The 21,405-nt window shown below is 32.0% G+C and overlaps 1 protein-coding gene and 1 long non-coding RNA gene across 2 annotated transcripts; both read left to right on the plus strand.

Annotated features, from left to right (window-relative positions):
- The first annotated feature begins 7,364 nt into the window (after window positions 1–7,364).
- Window positions 7,365–11,277, plus strand: LOC133203919 (uncharacterized). The gene is made up of 4 exons (XM_061339715.1): window positions 7,365–7,989; window positions 8,096–8,179; window positions 9,285–9,374; window positions 9,718–11,277. Exons 1-4 carry the CDS (start codon window positions 7,365–7,367, stop codon window positions 11,118–11,120), a joined length of 2,202 nt encoding a protein of 733 aa, XP_061195699.1. The 3' UTR covers window positions 11,121–11,277.
- Window positions 11,278–16,601: 5,324 nt separating this feature from the next.
- On the plus strand, window positions 16,602–20,505 carry LOC133203863 (uncharacterized). Its single transcript, XR_009723487.1, has 5 exons — window positions 16,602–16,917; window positions 17,462–17,670; window positions 17,872–18,656; window positions 18,781–18,946; window positions 19,822–20,505. It is a non-coding gene; the product is annotated as an uncharacterized LOC133203863 (long non-coding RNA).
- The last annotated feature ends 900 nt before the right edge of the window (window positions 20,506–21,405 follow it).

Consider the following 21,405-nt stretch of genomic DNA (forward strand, 5'->3'; position numbering starts at 1 on the left):
TGTGCAGATAAGTACTCCAAAGTTGATATTAAAAAGATGCATGAGTTTCTGATTGACAATATTCATATAGTTTTGGGGAATCAAGTCTTCCAACAATCTGTCGGAATTCCAAGGGGTGCTAATTGCGCAGCGTTATTTGCAGACCAATTTTTGTATTCATATGGATCGGAATTTATTTATAAACTTCTACGTGAAAAGAAGAAGTCTCTTGCTGTGGCATTCAATTCAACATTTAGATATATCGACAACGTTTTATTAATTAGCAATATTCATTTTCATTCCTACGTTGATTTGATATATCCCATTGAACTAGGAATAAAAAATACAACAGAATCTGTTTCGTATTTGGATTTTTTACTGGGAAAAAAAGTTAATGGTAACCTACCGACAGAACCTTATGATAAACGTGATGACTTCAACTTTTCTGTCGTCAATTTCCCTTATTTACACATGTATATAGTAATGTATCATTATAACATGCATTTGAAGTGTCTCTTAGTTGATTTGATACGCAAGAGCATACTCTACTAACAATTACTTAAACGATACAAGCTATTGACAAATAAGTTGATGGAATAAAAATACCAACCGTCTCATTTAAAGACAACATTTCACAAATTCTATGGTCGATGCAATGACCTTGTCAGAATAAAATCTGTCATTAAGTCGAATGTTGACTGACCTTTTTCATACAAATAGTTAGGCCATTTTTTTCGTTTGCCCGATCATGACAAGGAGCATACGGCGGGTGTAACCAGTCGATTGATTGATTGTATGTTGTTTTTACGTCCCATTCAAGAATTTTTCACTCATATAGAGAGACGTCACCATATACCGGTGAAGGGCTTCAAATTTAGACCTTTACTCGGCACTCAGGGCCATTGAGCAGCGAGGGATCTCTTTCGTGCCAACCCTACCTTGACACGGGGCTTCGGTTTTTGAGGTCTCATCCGAAAGACCCACAACTTTCATTTCAAAGTGCCGAGCGTTTGGCGAAGGAAGAGTTACTACCTTTTTTTATCTACTTAATTAGGTCATTCGCGGCCGTGGTTCGAACACACGACCTTCCGATCACGGGGGAGCGCTCTACTGACTGAGCGACTGTGACGGTTATTGTTTGAATAGATTTTTGAACTTGATAACTGTTCGTTATCTTCATATTTCAAGATATTGCAAAGAAAAATTAAACACTTCATAGAAGAAAAATGTGATTTTTGAGTTTTGTTTGACCAACAAGAACATATTTGCAGCAATTCCACAACATTTATATGGGAAAAAATTGAATTTTCTGATAATTGTTCTCCCAATAAGGGCACAATTTGATGTGGAAAATGTTAACAAGTGATTTTATCTGATGAAAATTTTCCCAGCATTATTACCTATGACAAGTCTTCTGTATACAATTTTTCAAGAATACAGTGTACGTTTTACAATGTCTATTGCAAATAAAAATTATAGTTTTTTAAATCAATTTCGCTGTTATAATCATCATTTGTCAAATAGAATTGTTAATGTAACCAACAAGCACTAATGTTTCTGACACAGTTATATTAATTAAATATAGCATGTACTTCCAAATCAATAATAGTATAAAATATTTATTTGGGTAAAAAAACATCATGAGATTAAACCACTTGTTAATATTTTTCTAATCAAACTGTGCCCATAATGGGAGAAAAATTCTGAAATGTCCTTATCTAGATTAATCAATAAACATTCTAGTTTTATCAATCCATGTCCTCCAAAATTCACATGGTAAAATCAAACTTGTTGATAAATATCCATCTGCCTATCTAATGTAAATACCTTTAGGATGCATTATGTGATAATAAAGGTGTATTATATACCTGTGTATATGTATTATTGAAAGATGGCTACAAGTTGTTGATAATTCATTTTAAGGACAGAAGTTAACCTACACTCAGGTTAGTTCATTGATTATTATAAAAGGTGTAGAAAGCATAATCCATTTTGTATTACTTTTCTTCCATGTTAGCACCTTAATCATTGAATATCACGGACTGTTTACTTATCAACTTGCCTTTTTAAGTAAGATCATAGTTTTTATTTTATTATAAAATCATTAAGAATATCTTGGCATCTCGGGCCGCAGAATAAAAATAGTACCGAAGCAAGAGATTGGGTAAAATTATTCTTTTGAAAACATCTGATTGTGTCAATCTTTGAAAATGATCATAGTAAAGAGATTTGCTGTTACCTTCTAGATGAGACTTTTAAAAATGCACGCCGACAGCTGTGTACTTTAGACTGTTTAGTTGTGATAAATTAATTGCGCATTTCATACTTACTCTTTGCTTGTTTTCAATTTTCTCTATCACTTGATTTTATCCTAGAGAAATGATGAAATACCAATTCCATGTCTTGAAGCATTCACTAATCTCCTGGGGGTGTTGTAGCAATTATTTAAGATGGTACAAATCACCAAACTTTATTACTGGCAAAATATTTAGACAGGAATATTAAACTAACTAATTTATAATTAAAATATTTTAAAAGAATGCTTAACCTCCACCCTGCTTTTACACATTCTTTGTTTGTTTGGTTGTTTTGTTATGTTTTTTTGGTTTTTTTTTTTTTTTTTTTTTTTGGCTTTTTTTTGTTTGTTATTGTTTTTGTTTTTGTTTTGTTTTGTTTTGTTTTGTTTTTTTTTTTTTGTTTTGTTTTTTTTTTTTTTGTTTTTTTACTTTTAAAGTGAAATGTAACAGGGAACTGTGTGCGAAGTCTAAAGTAATCATATCAATTAGAGTATTCCAGGGAATGAGTATGACACTTGCAATATTTATAATATGATTGTTAGGAACTTCATTGCATACATCATGTCTATCATGCAATTTTGAATAAAGATCAAGGTTGACAAAGATTTGATTTTATACTAGAAAAAAAAGAATGGTGAAAAACAATGTCAAGCCCATGTAGTATTCATTATTTATAGGGTCTTGTAACAATTAATAAACTGATTAAAAAAATAATCATCCTTTATTAATGGTTCAATATTCAAAAAGGAATGTCAAATTGGATTCTATTGTAGGTAACGTTTAAAATAAAAAGATTACCTCTTCCGCTCTTCTCATCTTTAAAAACTTCAAAATTAAGGTTCGATTCAAGGTCAAAAGGTCTGCAGCAAGAGTACCCTACTAAAAGCAAATTTATCTGCTTAATATCAAATCTAACTTTTACGATAAGGAAAGGTCGCCCGCGTGGCGCATTGGTTAGAGCGTCTGCTCTAGATTTGCGAAGTAAGGAGTTGATCCTTACGTCGCGGGTTCGAATCCCACTGTGGGACGTGGAGACGGGTCCTTCGGATGAGACCGTATAAACCGAGGTCCCGTGTCGCAGTAGGTGCTGGCACGAAAAAGATACCTCACTGCTCAATGGCCGTAAGTGTCGAGCATAGGACAAAATTTGCAGCTCTCAACCGGCAAGTGGTGGCGTCTCCATATGAGTGAAAAATTCTCGAGAGGGACGTTAAACAACATACAAACAAACAAAAAAAACGATAAGGAAAGGCTCTGGAAAATTGTTCTTTAAAGTACGCCGAAGGTTAAAGTTTGAAGTAACAAGGTCTTTTTTAAAACATATTAAATATCCAACCCTTACTGTTCAATCGTACTGTTTCAATGATGAATGGTAAAATTGAATTTTTTATCTGCTTCTGTTCATGTAATATTGTTCAGATTACAAATTGTAAGCTTTTTTCTTTCCTGGCATGCTATTAAAATAAATGAAACATGCTTAATATCAAGAATCATACTTTTCTACATTCAAACAATAAGAGAAAATTTAATGGAAATAGCAATAGATTATGTTCAAGGTCAAATTGTAAAAAAAAATCGACATTTTTTTAAAAGCGGTTAAGCATTGTAAATACTTAGGTCTCACTCGATATGATTATTATGAAAATTTTGAAAGTATTTTACAGGTCAAGTTCAAGATGCAATTTCTGTAACCAGAACATTTTACAAAACAGACAGACGTTGCGTTTGATTATGTGTTACTCAGCTTTGCGTATTAATAGTCAAACCTCTTTATTTCAAACTCGACAAGTCAAAGATTAACCTTCTAGATATCCGAGTATTCGAGATAACAAGAATAAAGAAAAAAAAATGCTTGGGACTGCAAAATCACTTTGACATATCCCTGGTATTCGAGATATCGGTGTTCGAGATAGCAAAGTTTAACTGGATCAGCAGCCCTTTTCACACCATAACGTATGACGAAGATTTAAAAATTGGCGATTTAAAAAATGGCAATTTATCATTGATTTTTTTCATTAAGGATATTAATTTTCCTTCAGGATTATTGAAAATATATTTTAATGTAATAGAAATAGATTTTTATGATCTACCATAGCTTAGATACTTTTTAAAGAGTTGGACATTGTTTTCCTTTTTGAAAGATTTTTTTGTGAAAAGGTCATTCATTATTTGCACACTGAATTTGACCGATCATGACAAGGAGCAAAAGGCGGGCAAATCGACAGAGGATGCTTACTCCCTTACCTGTTTGCTCTGATCCCGCTTTTTATTGTTTCAATGGACTTTTGAGCTTGATTTCTCTTCTTTATTTCAAACTTTTCGGTATACAATTTCACAATGCGTTACTTTAATAGCTTATAACTTTGAGGATATTGAAAAAAGATAAATATTAATCGAAGTGGCCTAAATACTTAACTGTATAAAAGTTCACGTACTTTGATATATTCAAATATTTATATCAAAACGTAAACATTCTATCGATTCTTTATAAAGCTACTTGTAAATAAAGGTTACGTAATATAACCTGATATAAAGATACGATGAAATTGATATGATATATTGTTTGAGATTTAACACATTAATCACGATATATATTCGCTATTAAAGAGACATTAATTTTCATAAACGATATAACATCTTTATATAACCCTGAAAAAAAATCCCTTTGCAAATTAACAATGATACTTGGACTTTGAAAATGAACGATATATCACATACCGTAGATAAACTACAAATTCAATACGTATATACCTGACTGTGTATCCAGGCCAAATTATCAGTATAACTGTAGAAATGATTTTAACCTCCTTCTTAATCAATACATCTAGTTCATGAATTTAATAATGATAAAATCCTAAAATACCCATCACTTAGCAATAAATAATGAATACTATAGATGTCATGTCTATATCTTAAATATTTCATTCAGATTTAATGTTTCCCACGTATAGGAATGTGCTCTATCAGCAGAATGTTATATGTTTAATATTACGTCAGTAATTGGTGTTGACAGTCTCAGCCACGCGATTTGTGAAATTGCTTAGTTATGTAGTTTTAGAATTAAAGCATTAAACTGAACGGACGTGTTTTATTATGAGTGTCTAGAGCACGACAATCACGGACAGTACACTATTCGTATAATATGAAACATCTCATTCAAATATATACAAGAAAGTACTGTTGATATTCTTGTTTCATCAGCTCATTTGTCAAAAACTTGCCTCTGTTCCTTGAATTTTCGGATCACAGTTTGGATTTCAAAGACTTGATGTTAGTTTGTAAATCTGCATTTTGGTCTTGTTTGTTTGTGTTGAAAGTGATATCTCCTGGAAGTCGAAGTTCATGGCAAACATCAGATAATATGGAGATTGTGTGGTGGTTTACTGTTTTATGGAGTTTTAAGAATGTAATTAAGTAGGAATGTATGGCTTCTATTTCTGTTCCTGATTATGTTCCAGTGTTCTTACCCTCTTCACTGATGTTCTATTTAAGCGTTATGTCAGCCCATTACCAACAGAATTAAGGGATAGTCCATGGTTTCGTAATGCCGAGAAAATGACAGAGCTCTGTTATGATTCTGGATTCAAAATTGGTTCCCTGATCCCCATGAAGTCTTAATAGTAAACCAATGTGTATGATATCACAAAAAGTGATATTCAGTTGAGTTTTTTTTTTTACAGAATTTAGCAGTGTCAAGAGAGAGGGGGAATAGAGAGAATGACGAATAGGGAACGTTGTACAAAAATAAATGACAACGAGATATCTATGATATAAAAAAAACCTTGACCTCAACAACCCAAAAAAAATTTATTGCTGAGATTTACCACTCACTTCTAAGCAAAACAGGTCCAAAAATAATATATCACCCTAAAATCAACCATGCAATCAAATAATAACAAAAGAAAAAGAAAAATATTTTCACTAAAGACAAATAAACCAAATCCGACTCATTGAAAGCTAAACTTTAAACCTTTTCATGCCGCAATCATTTATCGAAACGTTCGAGGAAGCAGATATGTTTTATTTTCCTATTCTAAAGCACTTGTTTTAAAAGTTTTAAAACGTATAATTACTTAACAGAACGTTCGAGGAGACAGTGATACTTATCGTCCAGTTTCCTATTTGTTAGCACTTACATTTAATTAGCTACAGCATTATTATCCTTCAATTCAGCAATCTTTTTTCAAAAATACCAATTTTATAATTTATGTATTTTCCTGAAATGGGTTTTGAATATGATATACCTCCATCCCTCTCATTTTGTAAAAATCCTTGAAATATCTGTTTAGTTTTTAGTTTTGCACTGCATTTCTGCATAGACACTGGAGGACAAGTAAATTGAGTGGTAAATAATGAACAGGGGAATTAGATGAACAACAACAGGTAAAAGATGGAAATTGATTTCGTACATTTATTACTATGAAAGATCACTCTACATTGCTATCATTGATTGAGTCCTTTAATCAAACTTTGTTTCATAGTCTTAGGACATGAAATAGAGCTAACCTCTAAGCTACAATGAATAGATGCGATATTTTTGATATGTACTTATTGGTGCCCTCTCTTTAGTGGTTCTCTAATTTTAGAATTCTCCTGCAACTTGTTTACCAGTTAATGACACTGGCAAGGATAATATCTATAATGAGACATTTCTTTTTAATCTTCAAAATGATAAGGTTTAACGAAGATTGGAAAGAGTATATTGTTTATAAGTTATGCAAAAAAAGTTTGAGCATTAAAAAATGTTTTAATTACATCATTTGCTAAATTTGATGATCTGATCAAGCCGAAGGTAAAGGTCAAAATGCTCAATATAACATCCGAAAAATGTCATAATAATGTAGTGTGTGTGCGTGATGTGTGTGTGTAAAAATCCTTTTATGTATTCCTTTACAAATCCGAGCTCTAATTCCTTGACATGCATAAAAAGTGAAATTGTGCTAGATACGACTTTTTCCTTGTTATGTAGAACATATCGTAGTGCCTTATTACATGAGAAAAATGCATTAGTTTATATTTTGACATAAGCTTTTGTCATGAAAATATGTGATAAACATAGTCTGTTTTACTACCAGGCTGCTGACTGATATGGCATCTGGCTCAGTATCCGATGATCACATGAGATTCTCTCTTGTTGGAATTGCTATATTAGAACAATTATCGGAAATTCTTCGTTTTATCCTTTCGGCAAACGTCCCTCCACAGGATCTTGAAAATGAAATAAGAAGATCAATACATTCCTTTAAATTCAATGCAGAACAATGGAAACTTATAAAAAATGCTGCTATTTCAGGATATTCGGATTTCGATATAACAATATCTTACACATTAATTCGGAATCTATGTAAAAAAGTATCCAAACCCACAAATGGATGGGGAGCACCCGCCCTTCCAAGCACGAATGAAACAACTACAGGTGATGATGTGGAAAGAATAAGAATCATACGTAATGAAATCTTTGGACACAGCAATTGTGCAGCAATATCTGAAAAAGAATTTACAAAGTATTGGAAAATTATATCAGACTTGTGTAAACGAATGGAAAGTATGACTGGAATAATTTTTTCTCAAAAGCTGCAATCTTTGCAAACTTGTATTTTGGACAAGAAGTTGTATGAGAAATACCAGAAAGCATTGGAAGAAGCCTGCTTTGTCTCCCGCCAAATCACAGAATTAAAAGAAATTCTCACGGATATTCGCGCGGACTTAAACGGTAAGATTTTTACCTCAGTTAATCAAATTTGCATAGAATTTTTTTTGAATTTTCAATACCATGTTAATATAAACTGACATTATTTACAAAGTTTGTACTATTTCAGAGACCAAAGGGACGCAAAATCAAACTGAGCCTGGCAATAATGAAAAATGTTCCTCTCCTTCCCGAAAACATGATTGCATGGAAGGTAGTTTCTTAATTTAAGGTTTATAAACCCTCTGCTCACTCATATAAAATGTTTCTTTAACTCTTATGTTTTTCCAAAAGAAATGTATTTGTTAGGTAAAATACGGACAATCATAGCATAGCTTGTCCAAAATTGGACAAAAAAAGACACTTCAACTTGACAAATTTATAAAGGAATTATAAGTCATTAAGAGTTATCGCAAGTGAATTAAGGATAGGTATAGGCATTTTTATACAAATAAACTAATTAAAATCCCTGAGGACTATAACTATCATACAGAAAAAGTTGAAACGCTATTTCATGTCTAATAAATACTTAGTACCGACGACATGAAATAGCCATTACACATTATAACGTCATATCATGACGTCATTGATTTTTACTCTACAAGATTATAAAGGATATCAACAAAAAAGCTTCGTCGCAAGGGCATGCTCTATTTTATTTAACTGAAATAAGGTATATTTAGAAGCAAAGTATTCCAAAGATTCCTGGTATTGCTGCACAAATATCAACAGCTCAGTTGTTTAATTACTACTTGTTAAGTTTTAAGTTGAAACAGGGTAAAAATGTACAGGCCGGTATAAGTCTTCTCCAATTCCGATCAAATGAGAAAATGCCTAGGATTTGTGCAGCAGTTTTATTAATCTATGGAATATTTTTCTAAGCATTATATAATTTTTATGTAAAATTAAATAGGATAATCTCTTGCGCTGAAGCTGTTTTGTTGATGTGTTTTATTACCTCCAGTAGGTAAGAACAATGACGTCATAATGTGTATTGGCTATAATGTATCGTGGGTACTAAGTATGTAAAAGAAAATAAATCAAAACTTTCTCTGAATAATAAAAATACCTCTTATGTGTTATTATTAGCTCATTTCCATATAAACCCCTATACCTAGCCTTAACACATATGCGATCTCTCTTATCATGGTATCGATGAACCTTAATTAGTACAATTTATACAAAATAAAAGTAAATGATTGTTTCAATATTTGGTATAAGTCACAAAAATTGTCTAGGGGGAATTGATTAACAGTTAAGAGAAAGAAAAATTGAATTAATTTAAAATGCTGATATATTTTCTGCTATATTTTCTGCAGTTCGAACTTTGTCATCTGGATTTCTTGAGGATTCGATGAACTTGTCAGCATTCGGCGACTCTTTAGATCATCTCCCGAAAATACCACTTTGTAAGAAAGAATACACCTAGTTAGAATAAAACTCTCAAGATCTTCATAATATTGATGAAATGTTAAATTCAATTTTTGTTCCTTATGCATTAGTTAACGGATGTTTTCTTTACTTTTTAAAAAAAGATATGGCTATTATTTACTGTATCACAATTGAAATCATCAATTGATAAGCTAATAACCGTCAAATAGTTAATTCATTGTGAGATTGGATGCTTGCTCCCGTCATCATTTTGCTACAACAATTACATGTGAAGCTTAATTACACAAACAGTGCAATATCTACTTCAAAATACCTTTATGTATCTTTCACTTTTATTATTTCTTATCGTCATTTTTCAAGATTTGAGACAGCTATTAGACAACGACAACACTTTCCACGAAACAGAGGAATTCTCTACGTCATATAAGTATCTTCTAAAGTTTGGCTCCGTTGCCATCGTTGGTCCAAAAGGAAGTGGGAAATCTTCCATAGCAATAAAAATTCTAAAAATTTTAGACAGAACTGTGCTGAATGGGAAAACGTGTGTGTCTAGATTTACGTTTTCTGTACAAGGAATTGAGGATGGTGGTGGAGAACAATGTGTTACTATTTTATACCTTTGTGATGTCCTTGAAGACATTAATTTTCATCCAACCCACTTTAAAGAAGTTATTTCTGCTTTTAACGTACTCTACAATACTTATGTGTCAAAAGGGTCTATGTTTGTTGTGTTAACTGTAAATGAAGGAACCTGGGAGAAATATTTAGAGCTCGAAAGAACCCATCCTTTCAAATGCATGCTATTTCCAGATAGCAGATGTGTTCGAATGGGAATAACTGAAAAGCAGTCCATAGAGATACTCCGCAATCATTTACTTAATCAAGGTTTTAAAATAATAAACTGCAATTCAAAATGCAAATCAACTCAGTCAAACTTAATACGCTGTGATTGGGAGTTAAGTGATGAATATATGAGTTTGTTGGCTCCAGAGTTGGCTCAAGTTGCAAAGAAAGAGGGAATACGTTTTCATACGATAAGTCAAATGATCTCACTAAACAAAAAATTATTTGAGAAGAGAAGAGATATATTATACAATGGGTTTTTTGACACTTTTCAAAACTTTCTTTATGAAATGAGATTTTCATCCGATTCAAGACATCAAGACGTCTTTTGTATTTTAGTTTTTGTAGTTTTTAATGGAGGAATAGTCTTTCTTAACCAGTTTGTGGAAAGAACTGTACTTTATGAGAGTATTTGTCGATTTTTCTCCAATGCACCTCGATCCCTTAGAGAAATTGAAACTCTACTTGATTGTGAAATGAAAAGCTATGTGTATACTTTACATGGTCATTGCTACGCACTTCAAAATAACATACTAGTGGATGTTATTTTGTCCATTTGTACAAAGGACAAAAAATCTCAAGCATTTTTTGTTGAACATTGTTGTTGGACTCTTCTTTTATCAAGGGTACGACGACATAGTTGTAGTGAAAGTTCGCCATTTGTTGTGAAGGTACATCCAGCGATATATCCTCGTCTCGTACAGCGACTTGTGTCTGAAGTCAAACTGGAGAAAACTATGTTGACATTGATATGTGATCATGTGATTATGGAGTCTGAACACTTTAAATTCCTCTGGAAGAAACAGTTAGAATGGAGTCAGTTTTTAAATAAAAGAAAAGAAGAAAATCATGAAGATTATTTTTCCAGCGGGGAATATGAAATTGAAGGGTTAACATTTGATATGGAATGGTTTCTTTAGATCAGATACAATTTCATTTCATGCATCGATTTTCTATGGAATGTAAGGACATAGCATTATCTGTTTTGTATTATATCTAAAGATTTTGATTTATCTTTAATGAATGCTTTGCGTAAAGAGAATGAGATTTGAAATATGCTCATTGACAACGTTAACATTAAAGGGAATTAAACCTATGTATTAAATATTTGCTCCTTGGAAGAAGATAGCAAGGATAATTTAATAGCTGTCTGTTTTTATGCAACAAGACATCGATATCATTTAAAAATTCTTCTGTTATTAAAAATTCCTTTAAAAAATACACTAATGTCTTAGTTCTTTTTTCAGTGATAAGGAATCGTTGAAATTCCGAAGGATTCAGACATTTCCATTCATTTTGTCTGAAGTATTCGTTCTCTTGTTTTCGTGTTTTAAATAATCTAAGAATAAAAGTATATGAGAGAAAATGCAAAAGGTGAAACATTTTTTTGTTATTAATCATACATGAAATTTTAAAATACTGGTTGAAATTATCCATAAAAATATGCTTACCAGTAGAGGTTTTTAAATAACAGTGTAGACTGCTTGAGTTTCAATGTGTGATTATGATTACAGATTGTTTCACTAAAGGAATCTGCATTAAAAATAAAATTTAAAATTACATAAGAAACAACATCTGTAGCAAATTATAAAATTACTTATAAATATAATTGATTGCCAAAAGAAATGGAGAATCTTGCAACTCATTGAAGATTATAAGTCTCTCATCAGTGTCCTCCTTATCTGTCCATGTATTATAAAGAATTAAAATTCTGGCCGTAGTATTATTTGTGAACGAAATATTCCATGTGAATTCCAAATTACCCATACACTGAGGGGATTTTTCACTCTTCATCGTAATTCATATCAAAGCGAAACTTCCATCCCAAGCAAGATTAAAAATAAATTAGATAATATTCTCCTCTTTGCAAGTGAGTAAAGACTAGGTATAAGCCTTTCTATGCAAATGAGCTAAAAGATAATGCATAAGAGGTATATATATATCATAAAGGAGAAGTTTAAATACATTTTCTTATAAATTCTTAGTGCCCAAGACATGTTATAGTCAGTTGAAATTATAACGTCATATTTTGAGTCATTATTCTTCACTACTTGAAGTAAAAGTCATATCAACAAAACAGCTTCCTCACAAGAGAATATCCAATTTAATTCTGCATAAATGATGAATAATGCTTCGAAAATATTCTAAAGATAAATAAAATTGCTCCAAAAATCCATCCATTTTTTCATTTGATCAGAAATTAAGGAAACGTACACTGGACTGTAAATTTTTACCCTGTTTGAACTCAAAACTTTACAAAGAGTAACTAAACAATTTAACTGTCGATATTTGTGCAGTAATATCTTCAATCCTTGAAATATTCTGCTTCTAATTATAACCTGTTTTTGTAAATTTAATAAGAATATGCCATTGCGCCGAAGCTATTTTGTTGATGTTCTATATAATCTCATGTAGTGAAGAAGAATGGCGTCATAAAATATATACTGTCTATTAAATGTCGAGAGTACCAGCTATGTATTAGAAAATAAGTTTTAACCTTCTCTGAATAATAAGTATAACCCTTATATATCTTTATTAGTTCATTTGCATAGAAACACCTATACCTAGCCTTAACTTACTTGCGTTATGAATTTTCACAAAATATTCAAAATTAATCCTTTTTCATTTGCGCCAGACTGTTATATACATATAAATTAATTCTACCACAGTCCTATAAACGGGAGCATTTCAGAGTCACGTGCTCTCTCTCTCTCTCTCTCTCTCTCTCTCTTTTTTTTTTTTTTTTTTTTTTTTTTTTTTTTTTTTGCTATATCTTATTGAATACTATATTTACTTTTATTTAGATAGGACTAAAGTAAATGGAAAAGTAAGTATCTCGTTGGAAAACAACATGTACGGCTGCTCATATCACAAATATATGTGATCATGATAGAAAATGCCAATGTTGTTACTGTCTATATCATTACTCATCATTGAACAGTACAGATTCTTTCTGAAACAGGTGGATGATTATTGACACGTGATGACCTTGGCTTCACTTTGAAACTATAATTATTAAAGTGTTACATTTAAATAATTATGACAATTACAAAGTTCAAATACAGGTACCTATGTAATGAAAAAATATATGTACGAGGGCCGTTCAAAAATTACGCGGACTTGTTGCACAGAAAATATATTTGCCGACATAATCAAGCAAAAAGTCACAAATAATATAAAAGAATCTTTACATATATGGTCATTAAAATTTCATATCAAAATATTGTAAATTGGTATCAATTTCAGGTGATTTAACAGGACATATCATGAAGTCACGGCGCAGTAAAGCAATCAACGTCACGGACATTTTACAAAATGGGAGCTTTCATTTTCTCAATATTTTACTTTAGTATTTGATACTGTATAGATTGGGTTACCTTATCCACTCAGAATAAACATCCATATACCATTTCTCATCCAGCTTAAATACTATAAAACTAGTATTGTGTGCTCTAGTTTGTGTTAAACCCCAAAACTGCAGATATTTCTGAAATCATCTTTGAGGTCAGTCGATCTCAGTCACATTCTTAACAGCCCAGATCAGTGTTTTGTCAATGAATTTCATCCATATTTCCAGAATTGCCTTTTGACTAAGGTCTAACAGTCTAAAATTTTTTCTTACATTTTGTAGAGATGTGTCGGGCATTCTGCTGGTTTACTACATGTTTCATCAGGCTTATTTTGGGTCTCTGTTGGCCGTTTTCCAAGCATGATTCATGATTTGATAAAGTGCGCTGCTCCGTGAGACGTTACTTTTGGCGTTGATTTCGTAGGGGTCACATCGGAGAAAAATTACAATATTTCGGTTAGTACTTCAAATATTACGTCAGAAATCTAGATTCTTAATAATGCAACAATAAAAAAGAAATTTTAGAGAAAATTGTTGAATAATATCGTAAAATATAGAAAATAAATGAATAAAATTTTTGATACCGCATGTTTGTTTTTCAACATTATTGCCGTGCTCCGTATATCACCATCAGCAGTATCAAAACAGCAATAATTTTATGAGATATTAAATGAAATTTAAAAAAAAAATACCAAGAATTTATTGGAATCTTTAAGAAATATGTTCCTGTGAAATTTCAATTCTATATGACGTCTGTAAGAGTAAATAATAGCAGAGTCCGCGTAATTTTTGAACGGCCCTCGTTTGTTTTCGTATTAAGGTATCTTTGCAAGTTCAATTTACTAATGTTGGAATTACGTGTACTTTTCATGCACAAGTACAAAACGTACCCGTCTAGTATTTTTTTTATATCCATACAAAGTATTTCGAAAATTACAAGTAGTACATGTAAGAGGTTCGTGAACATGTAAACCTGTATAATTATATATATCGACGCGAAGGAAAGTGATAAGCATTTTTGCGTTCTTCTTTTTTTTTTTTTTTTTTTTTTTTAATGACTTGCAAGTAGTTACAAAACTTCAAAAACATACAATGCAAGGCCTACATGTAGGATAATTAGAATTGACAAAATAATCTTTCTCTATATACATGTATTTAAATCAAGTTATTTATTAAATTTTGGTAAAAGATAAACTAAAAAAATAATACATGTATATCATAGTTACGGAAGCCCGTTGAGGCCAGTTCAGAGAAAGAAATATTTTTTATTGCGTTTAAACGCAATAATTATTGCATTTAAACGCAAAACATTGCGTTTAATCGCAATAATTATTGCGTTTAAACGCAAAAGATTGCGATTAATAGCAATGTATATTGCGTTTAAACGCAAAACACTTTGCGTTTAAACGCAAAAGATTGCGATTAAACGCAATCTTTTGCGTTTAAACGCAATACTTTTGCGATTAAACGCAATACTTTTTGCGTTTAAACGCAATAATTTTTGCGTTTAAACGCAATAATTTTTGCGATTAAACGCAATACTTTTTGCGATTAAACGCAATACTTTTCCGATTAAACGCAATGGTATTGCGATTAAACGCAATAGTATTGCGATTAAACGCAATAATCTTTGCGTTTAAACGCAATAATCCTTCCTTATAAGGATTTGTTTTGCATTTAAACACAATGATACTGTAGTTTCAAAATCAAATATGAATTAGACAAAGCTTATAATTACATGTGCTAGGACCCGACACTTCAACTTTAAGAAGATCCGATTTGTTCTGTGTCTTTTTGCAAAATTTTCCAGTTTTTGAAAATTGTAATAAAACAATGGCATCCTAACAACCTGAATGTCTTAAATGTATTAGAACCCAAAACTCTTAATGAAGTCTCTGTTCAATTGCTTACGTGTATCACAACTTATAGAGAAAGTTTCAGTGGTATTAATAGCACGTGTCAATTTGATACATGTAGTGCACATCGATCAATCTGTTTTCATTTGATTTTGATTTTAACCTCATATAAATCCATCACATGTGTTCTTGTGTTTACTGTATGCAACCATAGGAAGGGTTATGAATGTACATTGAAGTCTAAATACTTCATCGTGTTGTACGTAATTCCAACATTTCCTCAGTCCTTTCCAAAAATCCCTTTATACATGATTTAAACTTGTGACTGCAACGTATGGGGCAGTTTTTTTTTTTAGCAGAACAACTGACCGAAACTTCATTATAAATGTAGAGAATAAGCTTAAGACATGTCTCGTTCTTAGGATTCCTTTGTTTTTACAACCCGACATTTTTTTTTCTCCTCTATAAATTCTTATTAGTGATTTACCTTTCAGAGAGTGTTTGCTCGGAGAAATCTGATTCTATAAAGACAACACACAATTTCCTAATAAGTAAAAAGAGAAAGAAATAAAAGATATAGGTATGCGTGGGTCCATTGTACTCTGCAAGGTTTGATACAAATGACTGCCTTTAAACACAAAGATTATTGCCTTTGAACGCAAAGATTATTGCGTTTAAACGCAAAATTTATTGCGTTTAATCGCAAAAGTATTGCGTTTAAACGCAAAAGTATTGCGTTTAATCGCAAAAGTATTGCGTTTAAACGCAAAAGATTGCGTTTAATCGCAATCTTTTGCGTTTAAACGCAAAGTGTTTTGCGTTTTAACGCAATATACATTGCGATTAAACGCAATCTTTTGCGTTTAAACGCAATGATTATTGCAATTAATCGCAATGTTTTGCGATTAAACGCAATAATTATTGCGTTTAAACGCAATAAAAAATATTTCTTTCTCTGAATTGGCCCCAACGGGCTTCCGTACATAGTAGTTAAAAAAAATGTGTTTTTTTCCTCCAATTTACGAATTGGCATAATGCACATTTATACTGTGCAATGTACATTTAATTTTTTTTCATGATCACTTATTTAGATCGATGATTTTTTCGATGAAAATTTGTATGATAGTCAATTTTGATATTTCACATGTAGAAAATGACTGTGTTTAATAGTCATTTTTCCTCAAGAAAATTTTACATTGAATGAAGAATAATTTCACAATTTTCTTCAGATATTATGCGGCCAAAAAACATGCCAGCTTGGAGGGGTGTTGCCTACCACCACCAGAAAAAGAAGACATTCGTCAGCGTATGGACCAAGCTAAATTGGATAACTTTCTTGAATTCATTACATCTTCTCACATAGTGAAAGATCTTCCATTTGGACAGAAGAAAATTCAAACTTCAAAGGGAAAGACAATATAGAGACACCAAACATTATTAGGTGCATGGCACCACAAGCAATTATCAGTCAGTACCATCAGTATTGCAAAGAGCAAGAAATAGAGGCACTTGGTCAGTATGTAAAAGTAATAACCAAGTTACATGCACTAAGAACATAGATTTAATATAAGATACATTCTTAATTTACCTGGACCAGGACTATCAAACTTTTTCCATTGTCTGTCTATGTATCAGATATTTTTCAATATTTGATTTATACACTTAATTATTTTGAAAATTATTAATCATTGTGTGTCAAAATATTGCACCCTGTGCAAAATTTAAGCTATTTCTGCATAACAAATTTATTGAACAGACAATTATACATGTACAGTGTATAACACTACATTAAGTTTTTGACCTTGACACTCATCAAATGATCTTAAATTGAGGTTTTCAGAAAGTTTTTAGTTAAAAATGCCTTTTATGCTAAACATGAGCCTTTAACATTTCTTGAACAGAACAGAACCATATGTATTAGACTTGAAATGGTTTAAAAAAATCTTGTGTAAACTGGAGAGCCTGAGGTATCCTTTGATCAGGTTTATAGTTATATGAATAACACACAATTTTTTTTTATGAATATTATCATTGAATTTTTCACTTTATATTCTAGGAACAAGTACAATGTTTAGAATTCTGCAAAACTGCACTGCAACCATTCGCAAATCTCTAGAAGGTCTAGACTATTATCTTGCTGAAGGTGGGAGAAGCTTTTAAGTTCTTATTGACATTGTCAACAAATTGGAAAAAGATGAGGAGAGTGCAAAGCACTTAAAAGATGTTTTACTTGCTGTCAAAAGATATCTAAAAACTGATTACAAGGTGTCGTAAAATATCTGATGCCATGCATAATAATTTCTAAAAAAATTTAGTTCTCATAATCAACATCTTCCATTTTAAAGACCTTGTCTAATTATAGTTCTTTTCAATTTAAAGGCAATACTGTGAGAAAAGTTGAAATATGGAACATCCCTCATATCCCCCATCTCATTTATCTAATTTATATTTATATATGTATTTCAGATTCATGTGGCAGAAACATCAGATGTTGCAGATCACTGCCGCAGTTATGCTCTTAGTGACAACTCTAAACTGTTTTCTATACAATGCAATCACAATCACAACCATTTTTGTGAGGCCTGCGAACAGATTAAAGAAGTTCTAGGTGATGTCAAACAACTGGGAAATAATTTTGATTTCAGTGCAAGGGAAGACAAAGATGACACCATATTTCGACTTAAGTATGCTGAACTAGGTATTTCCTGTTGGAAATCTCATCTTTTGAGATCAAAAAATCAAGAAGAGGCAAAACAGGAGGTATTGAGGACGTTATCAATTTCTAATGCTTGTATTGTCTTGGACTGGGCAATGAAATTTCTTCCCCACAAGTACAGAGAGGACAGCCAGGATTGGTTTGGGAAGAGAGGGATATCTTGGCATATAGCAGTAGTATTTACTAAAAGTGAGGACATTTTGAAAGCTTTGAACTATGTGCATATATTTGAAGGACAAATCTGCCAAGATGCCAGTGTTACAACAGCAATAATTTTAGATGTGGTACACAATCTCCATCGACAGTATCCAAATATCACCACCATCCATCTATGGTCTGATAATGCAGGATGTTATAAGAGTTCTGAAACAGTATCAACAATCTACCATCACTGTAAGACTGTCCATTCATTTGATTTTTGTGAGGCACAAGATGGCAAGGGAGCATGCGACAGAACAGCTGCTGTAATTAAAGCAAACAATGAAGATTTGTCAATGAAGGTCATGACGTAGTGACTGCACGGCAAATGAAGCAGGTATACTTGAACATGTAGCTAGGACACAAGTTTAAGAACACATAATTTAAGCTATTTTGGAAATTCTCTTTCTGTAAAAACAATTCTTAATTATCAAATATTATGCATTTGTTTGATACTTAAGGCAATAGAGAAAACCAGTAAGAATGTACAATATAAGGTGAAAGTGGTTGAACTGGAAACTACAGAGCGACAGAAGTTCAGACCAATCCCGAGCATTTCCACATTGAACAATTTCAAGTTCCTTGAGGAGGGAGTACAAGTATGGAGAGAGTATGGCATTGGAGATGGTAAGGTTTTCTTTTATTAAACTATGCCAATTTCATAATCATTTTTAGCTCACCAGAGCCGACGGTTCAAGTGAGTTTTTCTAATCAAAATTTGTCCGTTGTTTGTCATTGTTGTCGTTATTGTCATCATTTATAACTTTTTACAATTTCATCTTCTTCTCCAGAACCACTGGGCCTTTTTCAACCAAACTTGGCACAGAGTATCCTTTAGAACACTGTAAAGTGAATTTAAGTTTGTTCAAATGAAGGGCCACACCCTCTTCCATGGGTTGATAATTGAGAAAAAGTAAAAATTGGGTGGGGACATTTTTTCTCACAATGGGCAATCAAAGTTTTACATGGGTATATATATAGGAACAATCTTTAAAAATCTTCCTCTCAAGAACAGCAAGGGGGCAAAATTTTTTGCAAGTGTAAAAGAGCGAAAATAAATGGGACAAAAATAACCCTGTATACAGTAATTCATATTTACATGGATTCATCCTTAAGTAGTGTATATTTAAGTATGTTGAAATCATGCCCTTGGGGAAAGGGTGGGTCACAATGGGGATAGATGTTTTACATAGGAATATAAAGAAATTTCTATAAAAAATCTCTTTTCAAGAACATGAGTGCCATGATAAGGCATTTATATGCAAGCATCCTCAGGTAGTGTAGGGTAAAATGGGGCTTCAATGGGTTATCTAAGTTTTACTAAGGAGTATAGAGGAAAAAGACTTTGCTGATGAAAAACAAGAATGGCCACTTGTTACGCAGGTGAGTTTTGTGGCCCATGGGCCTCATTGTTAGAGAAATATTAGAAGTTTGGACAAGTGTACTATTAAAAGCAAGTTAATACTGTCATTCAGTAGTGAATTTTATCTTTTGAAATATAGGTATGTCCATTCTTGGGAAAAATTTGAGTAACATCCAGCCAACATCATTGAAAATATTGGAAGGAGATAGTGCTGAAGTTCACTTTCACACAGTTCTGAAACCTTTAAGCAAGGAGGAACAACACATGTTCACATGTACCCAGGAAGGTTGAGTTTCAACTTTCAGCACATCTGAGGAACATGATCACCATCTTATTGTTGGCAGCTGTGACTTAAAGTTAGAAAAGGAAAGGAGTAATGACTTAGTAATTCAGAAGTATGCCAAGATACTGCAGAAAGAGAACAGAGAACAATATACACTTTCCTGTATTAGTAAAGAAAGTACTGATGACAGTATTTTGAAAAAAGGATGGGGGCTAAAAGAAGAAAGAAAGTGTGTTCGATTCACTAAGAAGCAGAAATCTTATCTTGAGGACAAATTCAAGGCAGGTTTAAAGTCTGGAAGAAAAGAAGATCCTGTCTCAGTTTCTGAAGAAATGCGAATGTTGAAAAATGAAGATGGAGAAAGAGTATTTGCATTAGAAGAACTCTTGTCAGCACAGCAAATTGCTGGATTTTTTTCAAGGATGTGCAAGAAGTCTCAGTCTGCAATCAATGAGTCTTTATTTGACAGCATCCATGCAATACTTTAACTTTCATTTTAGTATTCTTTGCATATTGCAGTGTCGGTAGCATTCAATGTATATTTTTGCACATATATTTTGCATGTGTAGAGGATATTCATTTTTTTTAAGCTGGATATGTAATTTATATGGGTAGGACAGAATTCTTTGATATGACATGTTATGAATACAGTCAGGTCATATAGTGTTTGTCATGTTCATCTTCCAGCCTTCCCCCCTGTCCATCACACTTTGCATTTAGCTAAAATTCAAAGAAACTATTGAAGATATTTTTATCAAAATTCATATGATGATACATTTTGATGAGAGCTATTCACCTGCATCTAATTTTTTGGTTGTTTGGTTTTTTTTTTAACACCTTTGACTGTGACCTCACTTTTGTTACATTTTAGAGTTCTGTATAGTTAAATGTTGACATTGGCTATTATAATCTTATATTTATAAGTTAAAAAAATGTGCAGTTGTACATAAGTCTATAGCAAAAGTTTTCTAGGCATTCATGTCCCAGAGAGTGGCTTGAGTTTAAATATAGTATCATTTTTGCTTTGGTCTGAATGTCCTTACAATTAAAGTTTGTGGTGTATTATCAGTTGAATATCATAAGATGCTACAGATCAACATATATACAGTATGGCATTCAAGGAATTTAGCAATGATTAAGTAGGACTTTATTTGGGAAAAAACTGCATTAAAATGATAGTATTAGATGTAAATATAAATGTAGATTCACTAAGAATTTTTTTTTAAAAAAAGGCTAATCAGATCTATTGCATAGTCAAAATTGTTTCAACAATTAAAAGTTGTTTTATCGCCATTACCTGTGAGTACATTGTCAAAAAAAAAAATACAACAAAAAAATAAAGGTCATACATATACTTGAATTTATACCTGTTTCTATGGAAATGAAAAAAATTATAATGTGTGTTTTTAAATGTCTTGTCATATTTTGAATGTCATATAA

This window comes from Saccostrea echinata, unplaced genomic scaffold (assembly GCF_033153115.1).
Source record: "Saccostrea echinata isolate AGI-Se365-2 ecotype Australia unplaced genomic scaffold, CSIRO_AGI_Sech_v1 ptg000052l, whole genome shotgun sequence".
NCBI lineage: Eukaryota > Metazoa > Mollusca > Bivalvia > Ostreida > Ostreidae > Saccostrea > Saccostrea echinata.